The sequence below is a fragment of the Pygoscelis adeliae genome, unplaced genomic scaffold (genome assembly GCF_000699105.1).
Source record: "Pygoscelis adeliae isolate BGI_AS28 unplaced genomic scaffold, ASM69910v1 Scaffold108, whole genome shotgun sequence".
NCBI classification, from domain to species: Eukaryota; Metazoa; Chordata; class Aves; order Sphenisciformes; family Spheniscidae; genus Pygoscelis; species Pygoscelis adeliae.
The window spans coordinates 9,245,699-9,266,208 of record NW_008825498.1 but is presented as its reverse complement, the minus strand read 5'-3'; the positions used below and the strand labels follow the sequence as shown (position 1 = coordinate 9,266,208).

Below are 20,510 nucleotides of genomic sequence, written 5' to 3'. Positions count from 1 at the left end.
ACTTTTTGAAGAACTACATAAATACATGCATGTAAACAGTCATTTTGGAAACAGATACTTGTTACCAATCATGGTCATTTTATAACTGAACATACTTACCTAGCCACAGAGACTTAAGAGGAAATTAAGAAAACAGTTACATCTTTTGTGGTATTTAAACAGAACGCACTGGCATTGAAGTAAACTGTTACTAAAGTTAACTAAACTCTGAATTACAGATAAGCAATTTGATTTAGAAAAGGAAAAAAACCAACCATTTGGCATTAGGAGAGGTCTAACAGCAGAAAGTGTGCGTGTGTGTACATTCTGTATACATACATTTACACATCCCAAACAATAAGCCCTTAAAAATAATCAAAAAACCTGACCTATCACTCTTATTTTGATTCACATTTTAAAAATTGCTTGCTTGGCAAGAGAAATGAAGGACCAAAACCTGCAACAGAGACATGCATTCTTTTGCACTTGAAAAATTACAAGCAGTTCATGATGCAAAGCTCTATGCTTAAGACAAAGTCTTCAGAGATGACAAGCAATGCAGCATTTAATCTAATAGTATCATGTAAAACACACTCAAAAAACCCCTTACTTGCTTCAGTCAAGATACCTCATTGTATGACTTGGAGTGAATAAAAAAGAACGGAATTTCCTCTCTTTTTTGAATCACTGTAGATCAACTTTAAGATCATATCACAAACAAATGTTTAGAGCTTTCTTTCTGGCTCCTTCCAATTTGGATTTAAGAGACAAGCATGTGAGCTGGTCCTTTCTTAATAATTTTGTCCCTTTACCTACCTACCAAACTATGACATGACAAAACTCAACTCATATAATCTTACCTCACTGAAAAACCTCTTAATCCATTTATTCTCTGGAAGATAAATGACACTTAGTCCAGTTTAACAGATTCATTTAAAAGCCAATTTTTATAAATGAGAATGCAGGTTGAAAGGTGACTATATCACTTATGATATCATTGACTATACCTCTTATTTGTACATATTGCTGTAAGGAAATAAGAATACAGCAGAAGATTAACATCGAGTCAAACCAAACCCATCTATGAACAGACAAGTTATTCCTTCTGAAAACCCATATGAAAGTTCATGGCTGTTCAGAAGACAAGAGCAAGAAAGTTCAGGAAAAGAGCTGAGTGGAGTAGTTCTAAATTCTCACATGCTGTTTCTACATAAAAGTTAATCTTAACAACTGAAAATCTTCTGAAGACCCTACAACCTGACTCACTCTGGTTCCAGACACCGTTCAGTATCATGAGCATGTCAAAAACTATTTTGATTTTTAATTAGCAAAATGCCAAAGCCATCAATAAAGTATGGCAGAGCCAGCACTAAGATCTTAGAATCATAGAATCGTTTAGGTTGGAAAAGACCTTTAAGATCATCAAATCCATCCAGTGCCACTTGGCACTGCCAAGTCCACCACTAAACCATGTCCCGAAGCACCACATCTACACAGCTTTTAAATACCTCCAGGGATGGTGACTCAACCACTTCCCTGGGCAGCCTGGTCCAACGCTTGACAACCCTTTCGGTGAAGAAGTTTTTCCTAATATCCAATCTAAACCTCCCCTGGCGCAACTTGAGGCCATTTCCTCTCGTCCTATCGCTAGTTACTTGGGAGAAGAGACCGACACCCACCTCGCTACAACCTCCTTTCAGGTAGTTGTAGAGAGCGATGAGGTCTCCCCTGAGCCTCCTTTTCTCCAGGCTGAACAACCCCAGTTCCATCAGATGCTCCTCATAAGACTTGTTCTCTAGACCCCTCACCAGCCTCGTTGCCCTTCTCTGGACATGCTCCAGCACCTCCATGTCTTTCTTGTAGCAAGGGGCCCAAAACTTAACACAGTATTCGAGGTGCGGCCTCACCAGTGCAAAGGGACAATCACTTCCCTACTCCTGCTGGCCACACTATTTCTGATACAGGCCAGGATGCTATTGGCCTTCTTGGCCACCTGGGCACACTGCCAGCTCATGCTCAGCTGGCTGTCGACCAACACCCCCAGGTCCTTTTCCACCAGGCAGCTTTCCAGCCACTCTTCCCCAAGCCTGTAGCATTGCATGGGATTGTTGTGACCTTAAGAATGGCACAGCCAATAAGATACTATAGCTTACATTTCTCATCCCATCCTCAGAATAAATTTGCTGCTTTCTGTAAAAAGGGAAAAGCATACCTTTAAGTGTCTTAAAAGATAAGCGTGGCTTACATCTTCAGTTCTGTCGAGTCAACTACCAACACACTGTATTCTGAACTAGTTAAAATACAAACAGCTGATGGTAAAAGTATGACTAAAAGATATCCTGATTTAACCTCTTTTCCTTGCCACACCACAGTAACAGAACTTGAATTTGCCCATTTGGCACAGCAGATGTTGGAGCAGCCACTTTCTTCAAAAGTGAATGGAAGATGCCAATAGCCTTACATAACTGCAACCAAGAAAAGACCGAAAGCACTAGCTGGTATTTGATTTGCTCTTTCCACTGAGTTTTTCTGATGCACTTTTATTTTATCTAATACATCTCCTGCTATTAATCATGGTACCTGCCCCCCTCCCCCCCCCAAAAAAAAGCCAAAAATATTAAAGAAAGATATATGCCTTTTAAAATTTACCTGAGTTCTACAGCTATCACATGTAGCACAAGGGCAGTAGCTATATTAGGTGCTGATTTACAAAACAGAGACAAGATGCTGTTGCAGCAAGACTGTGGCCTCACTCTTGATGGACACTGACCTGGGGGTTGTTGCTATAGATCACCCTAACACCTCTCTGATTGTAAAAGTGAAATTCTAAAATTAATCTCTGGCACTTTTACTACAGAATAATAATCTGTTGAGAAAAAAATACACTTGAAATCAGAGCACAGACCAGGCTTTTTTTTTTTTTTAATTCTTGGGGCTCCATCAGAATGACACCAGATTAATCCAACTACTTCAGTTATCTTTTGAAAGCATATTGATATGCATACTTGAAGTCATGATTTTATGCCCAAATAAGTTTTACTGCATGAAGATATGCAGTTTAACTGTTGCTTGGCTACAGTTAACTGTATATGGTAGCAATCTTTCATAATTCAAATTATCTGTATTACTACCATACTAATGAAAAAGAATTACATCCCATTTACTGAAAACTTCATTCTATGCTAATTCTTAATTTGGAGCGTTATATACTAATTGAGCAACTTCTCACCTGAAGCCATCATGAGACAAAACCTACTGAGTGCATAAGAACTCCTACTAGCTCCTGATCATTTTGCAAGTTCCCCTTAGCTTAGCAGAGATCTTTTCTCAACCTAAATGGATAATTTGAACTTGCTGGTTTAAATCTTGAGAATATTTTTTTTTCTTCCTTCCAGATAAGAGTTCATCTTCACTTGAAAGGTATTAAGTGCCACAAAGAGAAAAAATTAACTCTATAGGAGCTGCTTTTCCTATTGTTTTTCTTTTTTAAAAATTTAGATACAATTGCAATTTATAGTCACCATTTAGGATGAAAAATATTTAAGAAAATATCTAACCGCAGTTTATCTTTTTGTCCATTTAGAAACTAGATTTGTTGTGTATGGTTGAGTTTCCTCCATCTCTTCACACCATTAAGATTTTTCTCCTTAAGTCTGTTTCTTTTTTTTTTATTCTGACCAGATCTGATGTTACAAGACAAACGACATGAACATTGCGCTGCTCAGCATAGCTGCCATATCCTGTTATGGTGTCACCTCAGAAAACAGGGCCTTGATAGCTACGGCTGAGAAAGTAATTTGTACATATACTATATGTAATCACTGTGTGGTTAACTCACACTGCTGCAAACAGATTGTTGCACTGATTCAAGAACTTCACTGATGCTTTGAAACCAAAGCTAGAAAAAGACAAAGGGAAAACCAACCAGTGAAACACCGTACAGGTATTTTCTCAAAAGCTTGAGAATCACAGAACCATAGAACAGCCCAGATTGGAAGGGACCTTGAAAGGTCATGTGGTCCAACCTTTCATGGGAAAGGTAGCCTAGATGAGATTATCTAGCACTCGCCATCTTGAAAACCTCCAGCGATGGGGACTTTACCACGTCTCTGGGGAGGTTGTTCCAGTGACTGATTGTTCTCACTGTAAAAAATTTCTTCCTTATATATATATATACACGAAACCTCTCCCAGTGCAACTTGCACTCGTTACCCCTTGTCTTCTCTATGTCGCTCCTTGTGAAAAAATAGCCTCCATCCTCTTCATAGCTGCCATTTAAGTACTGGAATACTGCGATGAGGTCCCCCCTGCCTTCTCTTCTTCAGGGAGACTCCTTCAGTCTTCTCTCACAAGGCAGGTTCTCTAGCCCTTTGATCATCTTTGCGACCCTCCTTTGGACCCCCTCCAGTCTGTTTGTGTCTGTCTTGAATTGTGGGAACCAGAACTGGACACAGCACTCCAGGTGTGGCCTGACCAGCACCGAGTGGGATGATCACGTCTCCATCTCTGCTAGTAACACCCCTGCAGTTGCAGCCCAGGATCCAGTTTGCCTGTATTGCTGCAGCAGTGCTCTGCTGACTCCTGTTCAGCTTGTTGTCCACCAGGACCCCCAGGTCAGAAAGGCTGCTCCCCAGCCACATAGATCCAAGCCTGTACTGGGCTCTTTGGTTACGTCGTCCCAAGTGCAGGACTTTGCAGTTGTCTTTGTTAAACTTCATACAGTTCTTACTTGCCCACTCTTCCAGCCTGTCCAGGTCTCTCTTCCGAAGGGTCCACCTCACCACCCAGTTTAGTGTCATCAGCAAACTTGGTGAGGGTGCTTTCAATCCCATCATCCAGATCATTTATGAAGATGTTGAACAGCGTGAGGCCCAGTATCCATCCCTGGAAGGGATCCCCACTTGTGACAGGCTGCCATCCTGAGTAAAAACCACTGACCACCAAGATTATCTTTTGAGATATTTTTAAAATAGTATATTTGATGTCTCACCAAAATTAACTCTAATTCAACTACATATTAGCAAACTTTATGCAGATAATTCCTTGTGCCATTTTGGTGTCATTATACAGGATATAGAAATATTCTCATCATAGTTCCTTCTAACAAAATCTAGAGTAGGAAACTAATTTCACAGTATTGAAAATAAAAAACTATAAATTATTCTGAAGCTTAGAGTACTTCAACTGAATTTGCAAGGTTTTTATTTTAAAGGAAAATGCATGTCAGGACTTAATATTTTTCATCATATATATATATACACACACATATAAGTACCATGAATGTACTGAACATAAATCTTTCCTTTATAGCCAACTCATTTATTTAATGATAATCTCAAGTGATTAATGAAGCTTTTCACAGAAAGGCTTTCCTGGAAACCTGTGAAGCACACCTTCAGAAGTAAAGTAAAAGGCAAGCAATAGTTGCACGTGAATTTGTTAAGGTAGAAAAAACACTACTTACTCAATATGTAAGGCTAACAAGAAGGAGAATTGTTTCAGAGAACTAATGAACTTTATTTATTACAACCCTCAAACTATTTAGGTCAATAGAACATTTTAGTGATCTTTCCTCCTTTCCCCCAGTGATTACACCACTGGAAACTACGGCAAACAGGAACAGCCTCCTGTTACACAACTGAGCATTGGATACTTAGCAGTTTATAAGTTTAACTGTAGTTTAAAATGCACACATCTTCATTTTAACAGCTTCGTATACACACACAACAGAACTCAGTCAGTCAGGCAGTACTGATTTTTTTCCATAAAAAGCATCAAATTTCATTAAGCTCTTCTTAATTTGTCTCCAATTTTGCCCCTAGAAAATACAATAAATCCCTACCACACAGTTTATGCAAAGTTTGAGACCAATGAACATTAAAGTTTCCATGCTACTAAAACAGTTAAGGCATTGTAAAAATTTACTTATTATACTGAAGCAAAGTAATTTTTAGGCTCATACTAATATACACTAATACACAGAGAAACTAATTTTCTTTACTTAAAAGTATCTTGCAGTCAGAAGTCCACGTTCTGATAAATTAGTTTCCCCTATTTATCTGTAGGAACATCTGTAACTAAAGAAAATACAACTCTAACTCAAAATACTTAAGAATCTGAAAGCAATGGCTTATATTAAAACAGCACAGTTTAACACCACATCTTCACTGGTATATTATAAACAGACTCACACCTTCCTTTTGACTTAGTTTAAAGTCGTCTTGTGGAGTCTTTTTTGGTCACTGATATTTGCCACATGTGCTTGAAGCTTGATGTCTGTTTTTCAAATACGCCATGGTACTACCAGTGAAATTTCCCTACCTCTTAAAAAGAGTACAAACAGTAACTTGCCTCCACACCATCAAACCCACAAATCGGGGGGTAGAAATAGAAATTCAAAACAGTCTCACAAAAAGCCTGAAGAAATCAGGAAACCCTGACTTAAGTCACCATAGGCCAAACAAACAATTCCAACCCCGAAATCATCTTTAATTACAATCTTCCTAATTTCTCTGCTCATTTTCCAAACCTTGTATTTGTATTTATATCTTACAGACAGACAAGACTTCCTTTTACACAAAGAGGTTTTTTTTTTGGTTCTTGTCCCCTATCATCACCCTGTAAGTGAAGTGTTTTGTGTTCTACAGTTAGGAATATTCAAAAGTACAAAAGGACAATATCAGTCTGATATTGCACTGATGCCTCCTATTTGTTGATATTTCATTTACTAAGTAGGAGGAAAAAAAGAGGATAATACAGCACACCAACTTTGATTTCAACTTCTCTGTCTTTTCAGGCAAGATTTGATTTGTACTCAAATAAGAGAAAGTATTTAAATGGAATGATTGACTTTCCACAATGCCAAAGTCAAACGAATAAACAGTTCTTTTTTAAAACTATTAAGAATGAAGTAATTTATGGTAGACAAATATCCACTGCACAAGTTTAAAAATTAACTCAAGAGCCTATGAATAGACAGGATTGGCATTACTGACAAAATTTTTTGTCATCTGCCCAATTAGTTGCTCCTCCTCTATCAGAACTTGATTACTTCTTTACTTCTTCTGCAGTAGAAGTGAAACAGAAATTAACTGATCTGAACAGTGAAGAACGTGAGATCTTGATAACAGACATCCCCCTTCTGTATTAAAAAATTAAGTGATTCTTGTGTTTTGCAGAGCTGAGGACACAGGTATCTTGCCCAACTTAAGCATGAGCTCTTTTGGTTGATACTGCTTCCACCTTCTCCTAGATGAAGAAAGGAGGCTTAACTAATAAAACAGCTCATTTCTATAGTTCTAGGATGGATAAGCTGCACTTCATTATACCTGAAAACCATTTGTTTATCATGATGCAATTCCAAGGCAAGCAAAATCTACAGGAGATTGTCTAATCTTAAGTATGAGCTTTAGCTCAAAGTTGCAAGTTACTTGTTAAAAAAAAGATTGTGCCTTTTTCCATTGTTTTGAAAAAGGTTATGTTGATTCCAACTCCTCTGAGAAAATAAATATATTTTGTGAAAACATCAAATTACTTCTGAAAGTAATTCTTAAAAAACTCATATCCGTATTTCATTTTTTTCACTTTTGCTAACTCATCACTTCATAAGACAAATTTTTTAAATTAAATGTAAAGACTTGACTGATAACTACTCTTGCAGAAGAAAGCTTACCATTTCATCAAATTGTTTCTAAAATACACCTTTGTTGGATACTTATTTCCTCCCAAAAAAACGTGAGTAATGCAACACCACTGGAAGGTAAGTTTGCTGATGTTGAAACACACAAGAAAGATGGAAAATTAAAGATCATAGCATCATAGAATCATTAAGGTTGGAAGAGACCTTCAAGATCATCGAGTCCAACCGTCAAACCAACAACACCATGCCCACTAAACCATGTCCCTAAGCGCCTCATCTACCCGTCTTTTAAATACTTCCAGGGATGGTGACTCAACCACTTCCCTGGGCAGCCTGGTCCAATGTTTAACTACTCTTTCAGTAAAGAAATTTTTCCTTACATCCAATCTAAACCTCCCCTGGTGCAACTTGAGGCCATTTCCTCTCATCCTTTTGCCAGTTACTTGGGAGAAGAGACCAACACCCACCTCGCTACAACCTCCTTTCAGGTAGTTGTAGAGAGCAATGAGGTCTCCCCTCAGCCTCCTTTTCTCCAGGCTAAACAACCCCAGCTCCCTCAGCCGCTCCTCATAAGGCTTGTTCTCCAGACCCCTCACCAGCCTCGTTGCCCTTCTCTGCACACGCTCCAGCACCTCAATGTCCTTCCTGTAGTGAGGGGCCCAAAACTGAACACAGTATTCGAGGTGCGGCCGCACCAGTGCTGAGTACAGGGGCACTATCACTTCCCTGCTCCTGCTGGCCAGGCAGCTTTCCAGCCACTCTTCCCCAAGCCTGTAGCGCTGCATGGGGTTGTTGTGGCCGAAGTGCAGGACCCGGCACTTGGCCTTGTTGAATCTCATGCAGTTGGCCTTGGCCCATCGATCCAGCCTGTCCAGGTCCCTCTGCCGAGCCTTCCTACCCTCGAGCAGATCAACACTCCCGCCCAACTTGGTGTCGTCTGCAAACTTACTGAGGGTGCACTCGATCGCTGCATCCAGATCATTGATAAAGATATTGAACAGAACTGGCCCCAATACTGAGCCCTGGGGAACACCGCTCGTGACCGGCCGCCAACTGGATTGAACTCCATTCACCACAACTCTCTGGGCCCGGCCGTCCAGCCAGTTTTTTACCCAGCGCAGAGTACACCTGTCTAAGCCGTGAGCCGCCAGCTTCTCCAGGAGAATGCTGTGGGAGACGGTGTCAAAGGCCTTACTGAAGTCCAGGTAGACCACATCCACAGCCCTTCCCTTGTCCACTAGGCGGGTCACCTGGTCATAGAAGGAGATCAGGTTGGTCAAGCAGGACCTGCCTTCCATGAACCCGTGCTGGCTGGGCCTGATGCCCTGGTTGTCCCACACATGCCTTGTGAGCGCCCTCAAGATGTCCTGTTTTGGTACAGTTAGTCAACATCTCACAAGACAGCTTGATCTGAAGGAAGATCTTCAGCTGCAAATTCCTGTTGAATCTTAAATTGAAAATAAGTTTCTACTCCCAGGGCATCAAAAACTTGGGAAGAAACTTCCCAACCTGCAAATACATGGTTTTAATCAATCTTTCCTTTTATTCCTGACCACGTCTATGAGTTTGACAAACTGCAATGAAAAAAGGTATATAAAAAAAATTCCTTTTTTCTTTCCCCTAAAATCAGTGGTTCTCAGACCCTTCTTTCCCATGAACTTATCAAGAACTATGATAGAAACTATTCTTTATATGAAGGTGAAGTCGACCTGACTTGCCTCTTTGCCAGGAGCTCAAAGAGGAGGTTGTCATGACCAAAAGAAAAGGTAAGGTCAAGAACAACGCAGCCATCCGGACTCTTCCCTGATGCTAGCCAAAATCAATTGTACTGTACAGAAGGCAGAAAGTTACATAGGAGTCACTTACAGTTGCAGTCCCAGAACTAAAGCAGCTCCAGTAGCACCAGCATCGTAACACTCCAATTTTTCCTCTAAATAGCATCTTTGATTACATCTCAAGTCCAAACTACTAATGAAAATAGTGTTGTGTATACATCGCATCAAGAAGGATAAAAGCTTTGTTATGAGAGCTTGAAGGCATTTTAGGACAGAAAAGAAACAATAGGAGAAAACTTCAAAGACTTCTCTGACCTTACACTCATCAAGAATTAAAAGCAAGAGAGACTTTTAGTCCTTGCCTTACTCCAATCCAATCTGCCAAGTGGAATCAATGAACAGCTCTGAGTGTGCAAGTTACTTGGTACAAGACCTTCTTTGTGTTACAACTGTGTTCTTTAGATAAATAACCCATTTAGATAAATTCTCCTGAATATGGTCTTCCTAACAAGAGTCTTCACTGCTTGTTTCAGAACCACAGTGTGACTAGTTCTGAAGATCTCTCCCGCCATCTGATTTTACAAGCCAAAAGCATCTCTAACCACTTTAAGGTCATGCTATGTCCAGAAACCACATGCACAAAACAGTTTGTGGGGTATGAGAAAGGCTGAAAATAGCCACAAACATTTCATTAAAAGACAGAAGACAAAAGGCTCTTCCAGGAAGCACACTAATCTATGCTCTACAAAGAGAGCCTAGCTTCTTAATGACATCTCTAATTCCAGATTCAGTGTACTTTAAAAAAAAAAAACAACCAACCCAACAAAACACACACTCACATCAATAGTTCAGCTTTCACTCCGTAGCCCTTAATGGGCATTTTGTTATTTCCGTCACCGCCTTTGCTCTGCTAGTGTTGGCAACAATAGCCCCTGTTTCAAAAGCCATGACAATTGTTGCCAATGCTAGCAGAGCAAAAACTTCAACTCCTAATAAGTCTACCATTTGGCTGGCACCATTTTTGGCCTTGTATTCCTACAAAAGAGGATATATAGCATGTAATAGCAGGTTTGAATGGTCCCAAAACCACCACAAATCATACCATCAGTATGATGGCAATTGTTTAATTGCCAATGAACTTTGTAACTGGAGTTTAAGGAGGACAGCAGCTCACAGAAGCTGTATTAGAGCAATAAACAAACTGCTAGGTGGATTGAAGTGGCAGAAGAACCTTTCCTCTTTGCAAGGGGTGAGTAAATTCTCTCAGCTTAATACTGACAGGATTCTTTCCATGCCTACAATCACAGCTACTTTCTAAGAAGATATTAGTATATTAATATATTGGTATAATAAGATTTCATAACAAAGAAGGTCTCTTGAGGAAATTCTATGATTCCACCTCTAACAGTAGCACGTAGTATCAAGACAAAGTTACGAGGCACCAGTATTGCCTCTATTTTCAACTACAGCTTCATGTCATGTCTGATATTGTTCTGCGCAACCTGGCATCTGTGAAAAGGCATGGGGCAAGTATAACCAGCACAAACGCATTGTCCTACCTTCAGTCTTGCTCCCCCCTGAAGGATCTTCCCCATCTGCTCCTACTCTATCATCTCCTGGCTGGAGAGGCTTCCTCCACTCCTAAGTACCTTAACATAGAGTCACTCCACACTTGTTGTCAAAGGTGCTCCTAGATCTCAATGGTGGAATTAATGTGCTGGACTCTGTCATCCATACTCCAGGAAGATGATGCTTGTTGTACTGACACCTTGCACTTCAGCTTCTACCACAGGCAGTCTCTTCTCCCTCTTCACCTATCTCCCAGTGACGGGTTCCTGCCCCATCGATGTCAAAGAGTCTTCCACATTGCCATGCCAATAAAAGTCCTACCCAGCCTCGCTCACTGCTTGTCAGAAGGAGAATGAGGTACACAGACAGATATAGAAAACACAATGCTACCAAGGTTCAGAATCATGGAAAAACTGAAGTAGCACTACTGGACTGTAAATTGGACATCAGAGCAAGGCATTAACTCTTCCTTTTTTCCTCCAACAGAAGAATTCATGTCTAATCTATTTCAACTGCAGTCACAAAGTAAATTTAATGAGCTTATCAATTCACAGCAACTTTCCTCTCAGATATGAACCCTTATGTTTAAAATCTCCAAATCTACAATTGCCTCCACACAGAAAGTTCCTTCTGGTCTTCTGTGGCAGATGCTTTTCAGAAGAAAGTTATTTGGGTTATAAAGAGGTTTACTGACCAAGTTAAGGTGGCCAAAACACTTAGAGAACTCCGCAAATAAATGCAAAGTCAGTACTGATGACTTTTCTGTTTAGTTGCAGTTAATTTTATTCTCCGCTATGAAGCATCAACCAAGTAAATGTACTGCTGAGAAGTAGAAAATTACAGGTTGCCCAGAGACGTTGTGGAGTCTACCTCCTTTAAGATATTCAAAAGCCATCCTGGGCAACCTGCTCTAGGTGGCCCTGCCAGAGCAGGGGGGTTAGACAAGATGACCTCCAGAGGTCCCTTCTGGCCTCAATCATTCTGTGAAATAATGATCACTTGTAATCAACGAAATACGACTTTCACCGTGCACATGGTATTAAATATTAAAAAGGCAGACTTCCAAATCATCTTCCAAAGTAACTGATTTAGAGAGAAGAAACAAATTGTTGAGTTTTCTTTAGAAGCTTCTAACGAAAATATGGACATAACTAACATGTTTTTATCTCAAGATCTCCATTTTCTTGGAATAGTAAGCGTAGTATCATCTATCAGTGGCCAGAATGAGATGAATGCCCTGACCATCCTTCCTTCACGTTTTCCCATTCGAAATAACAAGTCCTACTAAACATCTTCTGAAAAAAATAACTTCCCCAACCACAAAACAGGGTAAATTGTCCTAGCTGAAATCTCCAGATGTCAGGAGAAGCTTCTGGCCTCTTCTTTGGAAAGTGCATTCCAGATGACATACTTAATTTCATGCAGTCAGGACATTTTTTTGGGCATTATTTATCTGCTAAAAAAGAAGCCCAGCCTCCAGAGAAACAATATTTTCATAGCAGTCAGTGACTACATGGGAAAACAGCCATCTTGTACGAATGCATTTTATATGTGGATATCTAACATCAATAGACTTTATCAGGAAGTATCAGTTTTCCTCTGAATATGTTCATACCTTAGAATTTAATACATCTGAGTACAATGCAGCACTATCTGAACACTATGCAGCTTAAGAGAAAAAAGATGAAGACATAATTACTCAATATTTGCATAACTATTAGAATTCAAGGCTTTCTTAGTTATTTTTTTTTAAGTGAATATTATGACTCATGAAGATCTGTAGGAAAAAACAAGTACGTATTCAACTTGTGTTTCCAGATCAACAATAAGTTCTGTAGCCTGGACACACAAAAGCTAGAAACACATTTAGGTAGTTCCAACCTACAGTCCAAAATAAAGCCTTAGTTTGTGTAGTGTTTTCTACAGACGTTTCCAAGCATCAGCTCTTTGCATCATCTCAGACCATGCAACTGAAAAAACAAGAAAACTTTCACATATTTCTCAACTCCATAAAAGAAAAAAAATGAACGCATATAAGAAACTAAAGAGGGAAAGCTGAAATAAAGAAATCAGCAGTTGGATTTAAATTATAAAGGGATCTTACGTACTGTCCCCATGACAGTTTGTATTATATAAATATTGACAAGGAGTGGCAATATTCCAGTTAGTTAAAGCCAATCCTTTACAAGATTTTGAGTACCAGAATAGACTTTGACCTGTGCTCCAGTTAGAAGCTGGTACCAATCCTGTGCCGGTTCTCCCTTAGCAAGATGGGTAGCTAACTGGACCAAGCAACTGCTGCTTGTCTAGACAGCCTCTAGACTGCTGTAACTGAAGATGCACCACGGCATGTTATACTCTGCTAATGCTGTTTGGATATCCATCAATACTGAAAAGCCCAAGAAGAAACCTGACTAGAGATTACACTACAGGAGATCCAATCGTCTCAGCAGAGCAAAACACAAGACAAGACACATGGACAAGAGCAGCTCCAAACCACTTTTCTCCTTCACAAAGGTCAAGTTTCGGCTCTTTTTCAACCACTGTTAATCCAGGTGTTTATTTCAGCAGACTACCAAGAAAGCTAAAAAATGGTTTATTTGCATTTGTTTTAAATCAGCTGTAACTGGGTGTTGTCTGCTTAGTACTTACAGTTTTACCAGTATTGTCTCATCATCCTTCTGGCTTTATTGCTGCTTGAATGACTGGACAAATTAAGGCAAAGACAGAACAGTTTTCAACCATTCTCTAATTTTGTTCTCAAAGAAGGAAGTTCAGTTTTTCAGTATCTCCATTTGGAAGTGCAATTTCTTGATGACAAAGGAGTTTCGATAAATAGCATCAAGCAACATCCACCAAAAAAAAAAGTTTTTAATTACATGTTTTGGGACCGCTCAAATTCAAGATAAACATCCTGTATCAAGACAAAACATCTCAGCATTCATTGGTAAGAGACCTAAAAAAGGTTTTTATTTTTAGGTAGTACTAAAGTATGTCCTAGAGAATTCTGCTAACAGCAACTTTGAGGCTACCAGTATCATCTGCTTACAGTGCATGGCTCCTGAAGCTATCATTGTTGCCAAAGATTTACAGACCAACAGGTTGATTTTCAATTTGTCCAACAAACAAATTCCAGGTGTTTCCCTCTTCCTTCCCACCACCACCAAAAAAATTAAAACACTCTGCAGTTGTCAGGGAAAATGACATTGTTTACAAATATTTTTACTTGGTAAGAGCATTTATAACCTACTACCAGGTTTTGGTTGGTTTTTTTAATTCCTCTTGTTGAAACGTGTCTTAACATCAACTTTCTATTCTCGTTCTTGATTAAAACTTTTTATAGGAAAAATAATTACATTCCTACGACCTCTAGTTTTATGAGCAGAAGAATTGGCTAAGTTAACTGTTATTCCTGTATAAAACCTACCATATGCTGTGAATCAAATGCTAACATTTTGACAGTCCTGCCATCTCTACTGTTAACTTTCTAGAGGCTTACATAATATTAAAAAAGTCTTCTAAGAGGTGCAACCTGAAATGAGAATCCACCAAGTTACTGCATTTCCAAAGCCAACTTACAGTTGCATTTTACCTTTAACATACCAAGTTACATATTTTATCATTGATTTCACATCAACCTATGTATTTCATAATTCTTAGTGATGAGCAGGTAATATTAATGTGCAATTATAATCAGTTTTGCATACAAAGCTTGGACATGGTAACTTGAAGACAGAATTGTATTTCTAGGTCAGCCAGAAGTCTTATTTTAGATCTAACTACAGAATCACAGAACGGTTTGGGTTGGAAGGGACCTTTAAAGATCATCTAGTTCCAACCCCCATGGCCATGGGCAAGGGCATCTTTCACTAGATCAGGTTGCTAAAAGCCCCACCCAACCTCACCTTGAACACTTCCAGGGATGGGGCATCCACAACTTCTCTGGGCAACCTGTTCCAGTTCTCACCACCCTTATAGTAAAAAAGCTTCCTCCTTATGTCCAATCTAAATCTACCCTCTTTCAGTTTAAAACCGTTGTCCCTTGTCCTGTCACTACAGGCCCTGGTAAAAAGTCTCTCTTTGTCAGAAGACAGGGATATTCAGATATTCTCTCCAAATATCCCCAAGTCTTTCTCCGCAGGGCTACTCTCAATTTATTCAACACCCAGTCTGTACTGATACTGGTGATTGCCCCAACCCAAGCACAGATCCTTGCACTTGGATCTTAAGAATGGTAAAAACATGTCCAAGGAGATTTAGTCAATCATGACATTTCCCCTCACTTTGAACTACCTCCACACAACTTACAGCATTCTGAAGCTGACACTCTGCAAATGTTCAAACTCTGCTTTTTCTATGCATGAGCTTCATTAGCAAATGAGTAAACTTCTCAGATACCAAGTTTCTCTAGCATTTTATCACTCAGATTCTAAGAGTATAGTTAATGCAGTTTCAGTGAAGGTGATTTTCAACAGTTATTTTGACAGATAAGAACTTCTGAAGTAAAGGTACTTTGAGTTATATTCTTTAGGGGTTTATTTATTTATTTACCAAATCCCTAATCGCAAGGGCTTCAGAAGTGCTTTCTAACAAGTTAAGCAGAAGGGAAAAAAGGTCTAGTGACAATAGAGATTTAGAACTCCAAATCCCAAAGATGAGATCATCTCGCCTTTTCCTATGCAAGACAGATGAACAGGAGTTTGTCTAGCTGAATATTACATAGACCTAGGAAAAACAGGTGAACTACGCTCTGTACCTGTGTATTTTTGGTGCAACAAAAATGGAAATCTCTTGAGACTGGATAAAACAAGTTTGTCATATGCAGTGTTTACTGTTGTCAGCTAATTTGAAGCTAAACTACTGAATAAGTGAAACATTTGACATCTTTGAAGATTAAGACCATGAAAAGTTTGAAGTTTTAAAAGTCAACTACTCAAGTAATTGACTAAGTACTTGAATAATTTAGTTCCTCAAGTGTCTACATAAAACATGAAAAGACTCTTTGTGAGTTAGTATCAGAGCAGAGAGAGCACCAAAAAGCATTTTCATGAAAATTTACTAGTTATTTTTGAATCAAAAGCATAGGCAGCTTCAGGTCAAGATGTCCTCCATCCATTCATCCGTTACACCCCTCCCTCCCCATTCTCCAAAAACTGGAAGCCCATAAACCCCAAGGATTTATTAACAAACACAGAGGAATAAGAAATCTGGTTTATTCCAAAATTGTTGTAGAAGTATGCCCATTGAATACTACTTTCCACTGCTTAATATCATTAATGAGACATTAAGCTCAAGTTAATAGCTAGTTCCTTACATTGCCTTTGGCTCTACTTAGCACACCTATGGTATTCACCAGCATCTGATCATTGCACACCCTAAAGTGTGACTACCTATCTAACGCAGCCTTCACAGTCTTATTAGATCTTTTTAGGACTGTAGGACTCCTAGTAACTGATATTTTGAGAAAAAGCACTACATTATGCTGTGGCACATGCTTTACACAGAACTTAGGCTTTGGCCTTCTCATGGCTCATCAGAAAAGACAGTCTATCTATGATTTCCCAGGCAAGTACTAAATCAAGTGCAGGGAAGCCCCAAAGAAACAAATTTAGTTACAGACAGTTGCAACTTAGTTTTCTTACTCTGTTTTTATTACAGTTGCATAAGAGAAAACAGGAAAAATAAACTTCTCTCTCCTGCACCTCAGCTTTATGAATTTCCTTCCTGCAGCATGTAAATTGAAGTTCTGTAGTCTTCAGTGTGTCTTTTCCGCCTGCTCTGTTGTCAGCACTCTTCCCCCACACCTTCCTGAAACAGTAACATGCCTTCCTTTGTATCAGCCCCCCCCATCTTCTTTTCTTAGTGTTCTCATACTACTTCACATATAAATTTAGAATCTTTCTAGCATACAGAACCTAGCTTACAACATTTACAAAACCCAAAATGGTTACAAAACTGATTTAAAGATTATTCCATGCCTGCCTTTTAGTCTACAGGGGCTACAAACTGATGGGGAAGAAGGCTAAGAATAGAAGCAAAACGAATTAAAGCTAAAGAGGATAAACACATAATAGGAGAAGCTAAGGGCATTGCTGAGACTTTTCTTCGCACAGCCAAAAAAAAAAGTTATTTTTGAGACTAAAGGAACTCCAGCATTTTAAGCCTACATGTATAGAACATCAGATGCTGAATTTAAAGTGTCTGTGCATCAGTTATTCATATATTACCACTCAGATACACACAGTTAGCTAACACCTTTGCTCAGGAAAAGTGAAAACAATTATAAATACGATCAATTCACAACTTTAATCAAAGAAATAAAACCTTTTAAATTTAAAACATTTTTTAAAAAAGGATTTCTTCTTTTTTGTATGGCGTCTGATCACAAAAAACATTTTCTTTTTAAGTGTACCAGGCCTAGAGACTGACAAATTTCCCTCTTTAACCGGGAGTTGGGGGGAGGGGAATGGGGTGTTCATCTTGGAAGATATTTTAAGTACATATCAATTAGACCTACACCTAAGCATTTCTTCTTTAAAAACATATCCACATAGATTACAATTGATTTGATATAGAAATAGTACCTTGGGCCAAGAACGATGCTTGTCATCACACTAAGAACTGGTGTGAAATACTTAAACTCTTTAGAAAGTGTTAGGATACTTAAATTCTATAGAAAAGAGCCCAAGAACCAACTCAGGATGAGAGATATGAAACAAAGTAAAAGTCCAGCCAGCAGAGAGATTGATATAGTGACCCAACACATATGAAGTTAACCTACCAGCTGATTTCTTCAGAAGAAGCACTTTCTTTTTTAATTGGTATTAGTTTAGAAGAACAGTATCTGTAACTAGGGTTAGCTAAAAAAAAAAAAAATTCACAAAAAACCAAAACCACCCACAAATCATAATTCTGATGACTTTACCATAAGAAGCTGCCTTTAAAAGAATACACAAAGGTATGCCCAAAAACCTCAGAAGGTTTCTAGAAAATTGTCACTTTGAAAGACATTCTTAAGATCCAAGATGCAAACACATGTTCCAAAACCTTACACAAGCATGACAGGAAGCATTCCAACAAATTAATTCCCAAACTGACTACAGCTTAGCTCCAACTCGCAATTAAGATAACTGAAAAGGGGCAAACCCTTAAACTGATTAAAAGGTGAAGGAATACAGTTAAAGATACTATCAACTGCATGTTTGATACCTGCAACCTCTTTACTATCACTGTAGGAAGGTCCCCATAGCATGGCCAGCATTAAAGCACATACTAGCAAATTGAGTCATTGTTAATGTAAAACTCTGGATTCTTAATTAGATCTATACTCTTGACATCTATCAATAGAAGCTGCGTGTAAAAACATCAGATTTGACAGTAGTCTTGAGTTATCAAAATTGACACAGTATATCCTAAGCACCAGAGCTCTTCCCATTGGCTGTGGCTCTAAGATGACAGATACGTAAACTAGATCAAAAGAAGCAAGTTAACTGGAAGATGCAGTGCTATTTTCCCTTGTGGCAGCAGCATCCACTAGGCTCTGCTTTTATCCAGGGATGTAGGTTTGACCTGTCAACACTTCAGAAGCTCACAAATCAGTAATAAGCTAAACAGAGTACACAGTATCATGAACTTGTACAGATTCTTTCATTAGATTCTTTTCACCTCTTCACCGCCTTATGCTCAAGCGAGCTTTCTGCTAAAAGCCATGCAGCAGCAGATGAAGAATGACTATTAAGAGCTATCTCCACCCCCACGCCTCCCTTGCCCCCCAACCCCAAACATCAGAGTTCATAGTAGGAACAAATTCAATTTACTTGTTCTCCTCTCTGACAACAGAAAGCCAGAAAAAGAATACACTAAAGAACTTTTATCATGTGCTACAAAGAAAAGAAATTCTCTACTTCAGCATAAAAGCACAAATCACAACTTGCTACTATTTAAGGGCATCTCTAGGCATATCGAAGTACCCAGCTACATCCCAAACAAATTGGTTGGATTTGGTATACACTTTGTTGAGGTACTTTTTATAATCAGAACTAAAATATCATCCACTTTTGTCAAGTAACTACCAAATGATGTTGGTTTTATGTCAGAAAGTTTGCTTTCATATGATGCAATTATAATACTGACAGCACTGGAGAGATCCATTGAACCATCAGGTATGATCAAGTAGGGAAACAATAACCAAGCAGCCCTCTATCCCAGGCCTAGCCCACCAGCTAGTTTAAAATGCATTTAAACCCCTGTCATGACTGCTTCCCCACCCATAAGGGCATATTAATCTTAGAGCTGTGTTTTACACGTCATTAGTTACCATTTGCAAACGTGTACACTACACAGGCTGAAGTCAGTGCTGCAGTGCTTAACCACAACATAAGAGGACCTCACTCTTAAAGAAAAAAGTTGTTGAAGAGGGAATTGGTACATCAAAGCTATTTACAGTCTCCTGCTCACACACAGGACTGGCACTCACGAATTATGCCTTTGTACAAAGTGTCCACCGCCCCTTATGACAGTCGATGAAGAAAAGAAAGGTGCATGAAGCGAGAGAGATGACAAGTCTGAGGTAGGACTGGGCGGGCGCCTCCTTGGCATGAAAGCCGCTCTGCCTGCACAGAGACATTCACGCACCCTCAGCTCAACTCTGAGCAAACAAAACACTAGTGCGGAGTTAAGCAGGGTGGTGACTCAGCCGGCAGTGCGAGATTCGGTCCCACAGGGTAAGAAATTCGGGGAGACGGGACCGGGGACCCATCAGTGCTCCCTACTCACCAGCAAACAGTCCACGTTCACTTCGGATTTGGGATCCTTTAGAGTCACGTCGATTTTTTCAAACCGAGACTCAAAACTTTCTCCCGTCGACATGTTTCCAGAGATAAAAAGTTTACCTTATTCCAGAGTAAAGTAAGGTTAAAAATAATGAAAAAGTAAAAAACAGGAACAAGCAAGCACAAAAGAGAAACCACACAGCCTATACCAGGCTGAGGAGCGCTTCCTGCAAAATCCCTTCAATCACAGAGGTCTCTGAGGCAAGTCCCCCACGCTGCCCCGCCAAGGGGAGAGAAAACCGAAGGAGAGTGCCTTAGGAGTCCGCGGCGGGGGGGACGAGGCTGCTTCTCCCCCCTCCTCCACGCACGCACGCACTTTTCTGGGCTGCTCACAACTCTGCAGCGGCAGGTTTCCTCTCCCTCCCTCCTCTACTCGGGCCCCAGCGTCTCAGCAACCTCATTTTCCCAGCCGGGGAAGCCGCCCTGGGAGCCAGCGTAGCGGTTCCTCCTCCTCGCCCTGCAGGAGCGGCAGCGGGCCGGTGCCAGGTTCCGAACCGCAGCTTTCTTTCCGGAAAACCAGAAGAAAAAGCAACAACAGAAAAGGAAAAATAATAATAAAAAAGAAAAGGCAAAAGCCTGCAGGCACACCAACAAGGCAAAAATGAGGGGGAAAAAACCGCAGGAAAATCCTCTCGGCGGCGTGTCTCAGCGCCGTGGGGTCGGTCCTTCCATGGGCACAGAGCGAGGGAGCCCGGGGCGAGCCGGGGGGAGAGGCTG

At 39.8% G+C, this 20,510-nt stretch overlaps 1 protein-coding gene across 1 annotated transcript in view; it reads right to left on the bottom strand.

The window, feature by feature from the left end:
* Positions 1-20,359, bottom strand: part of ROCK1 (Rho-associated, coiled-coil containing protein kinase 1) — a 93,385-nt gene extending 73,026 nt beyond the window's left edge. The window contains exon 1 of the mRNA XM_009331451.1: positions 19,738-20,359. Within this exon, the coding sequence (XP_009329726.1) occupies positions 19,738-19,830 (93 nt within the window). The 5' untranslated portion in view covers positions 19,831-20,359. The remainder of the gene's footprint in view (positions 1-19,737) is intronic.
* Between the last annotated feature and the right edge of the window lie 151 nt (positions 20,360-20,510).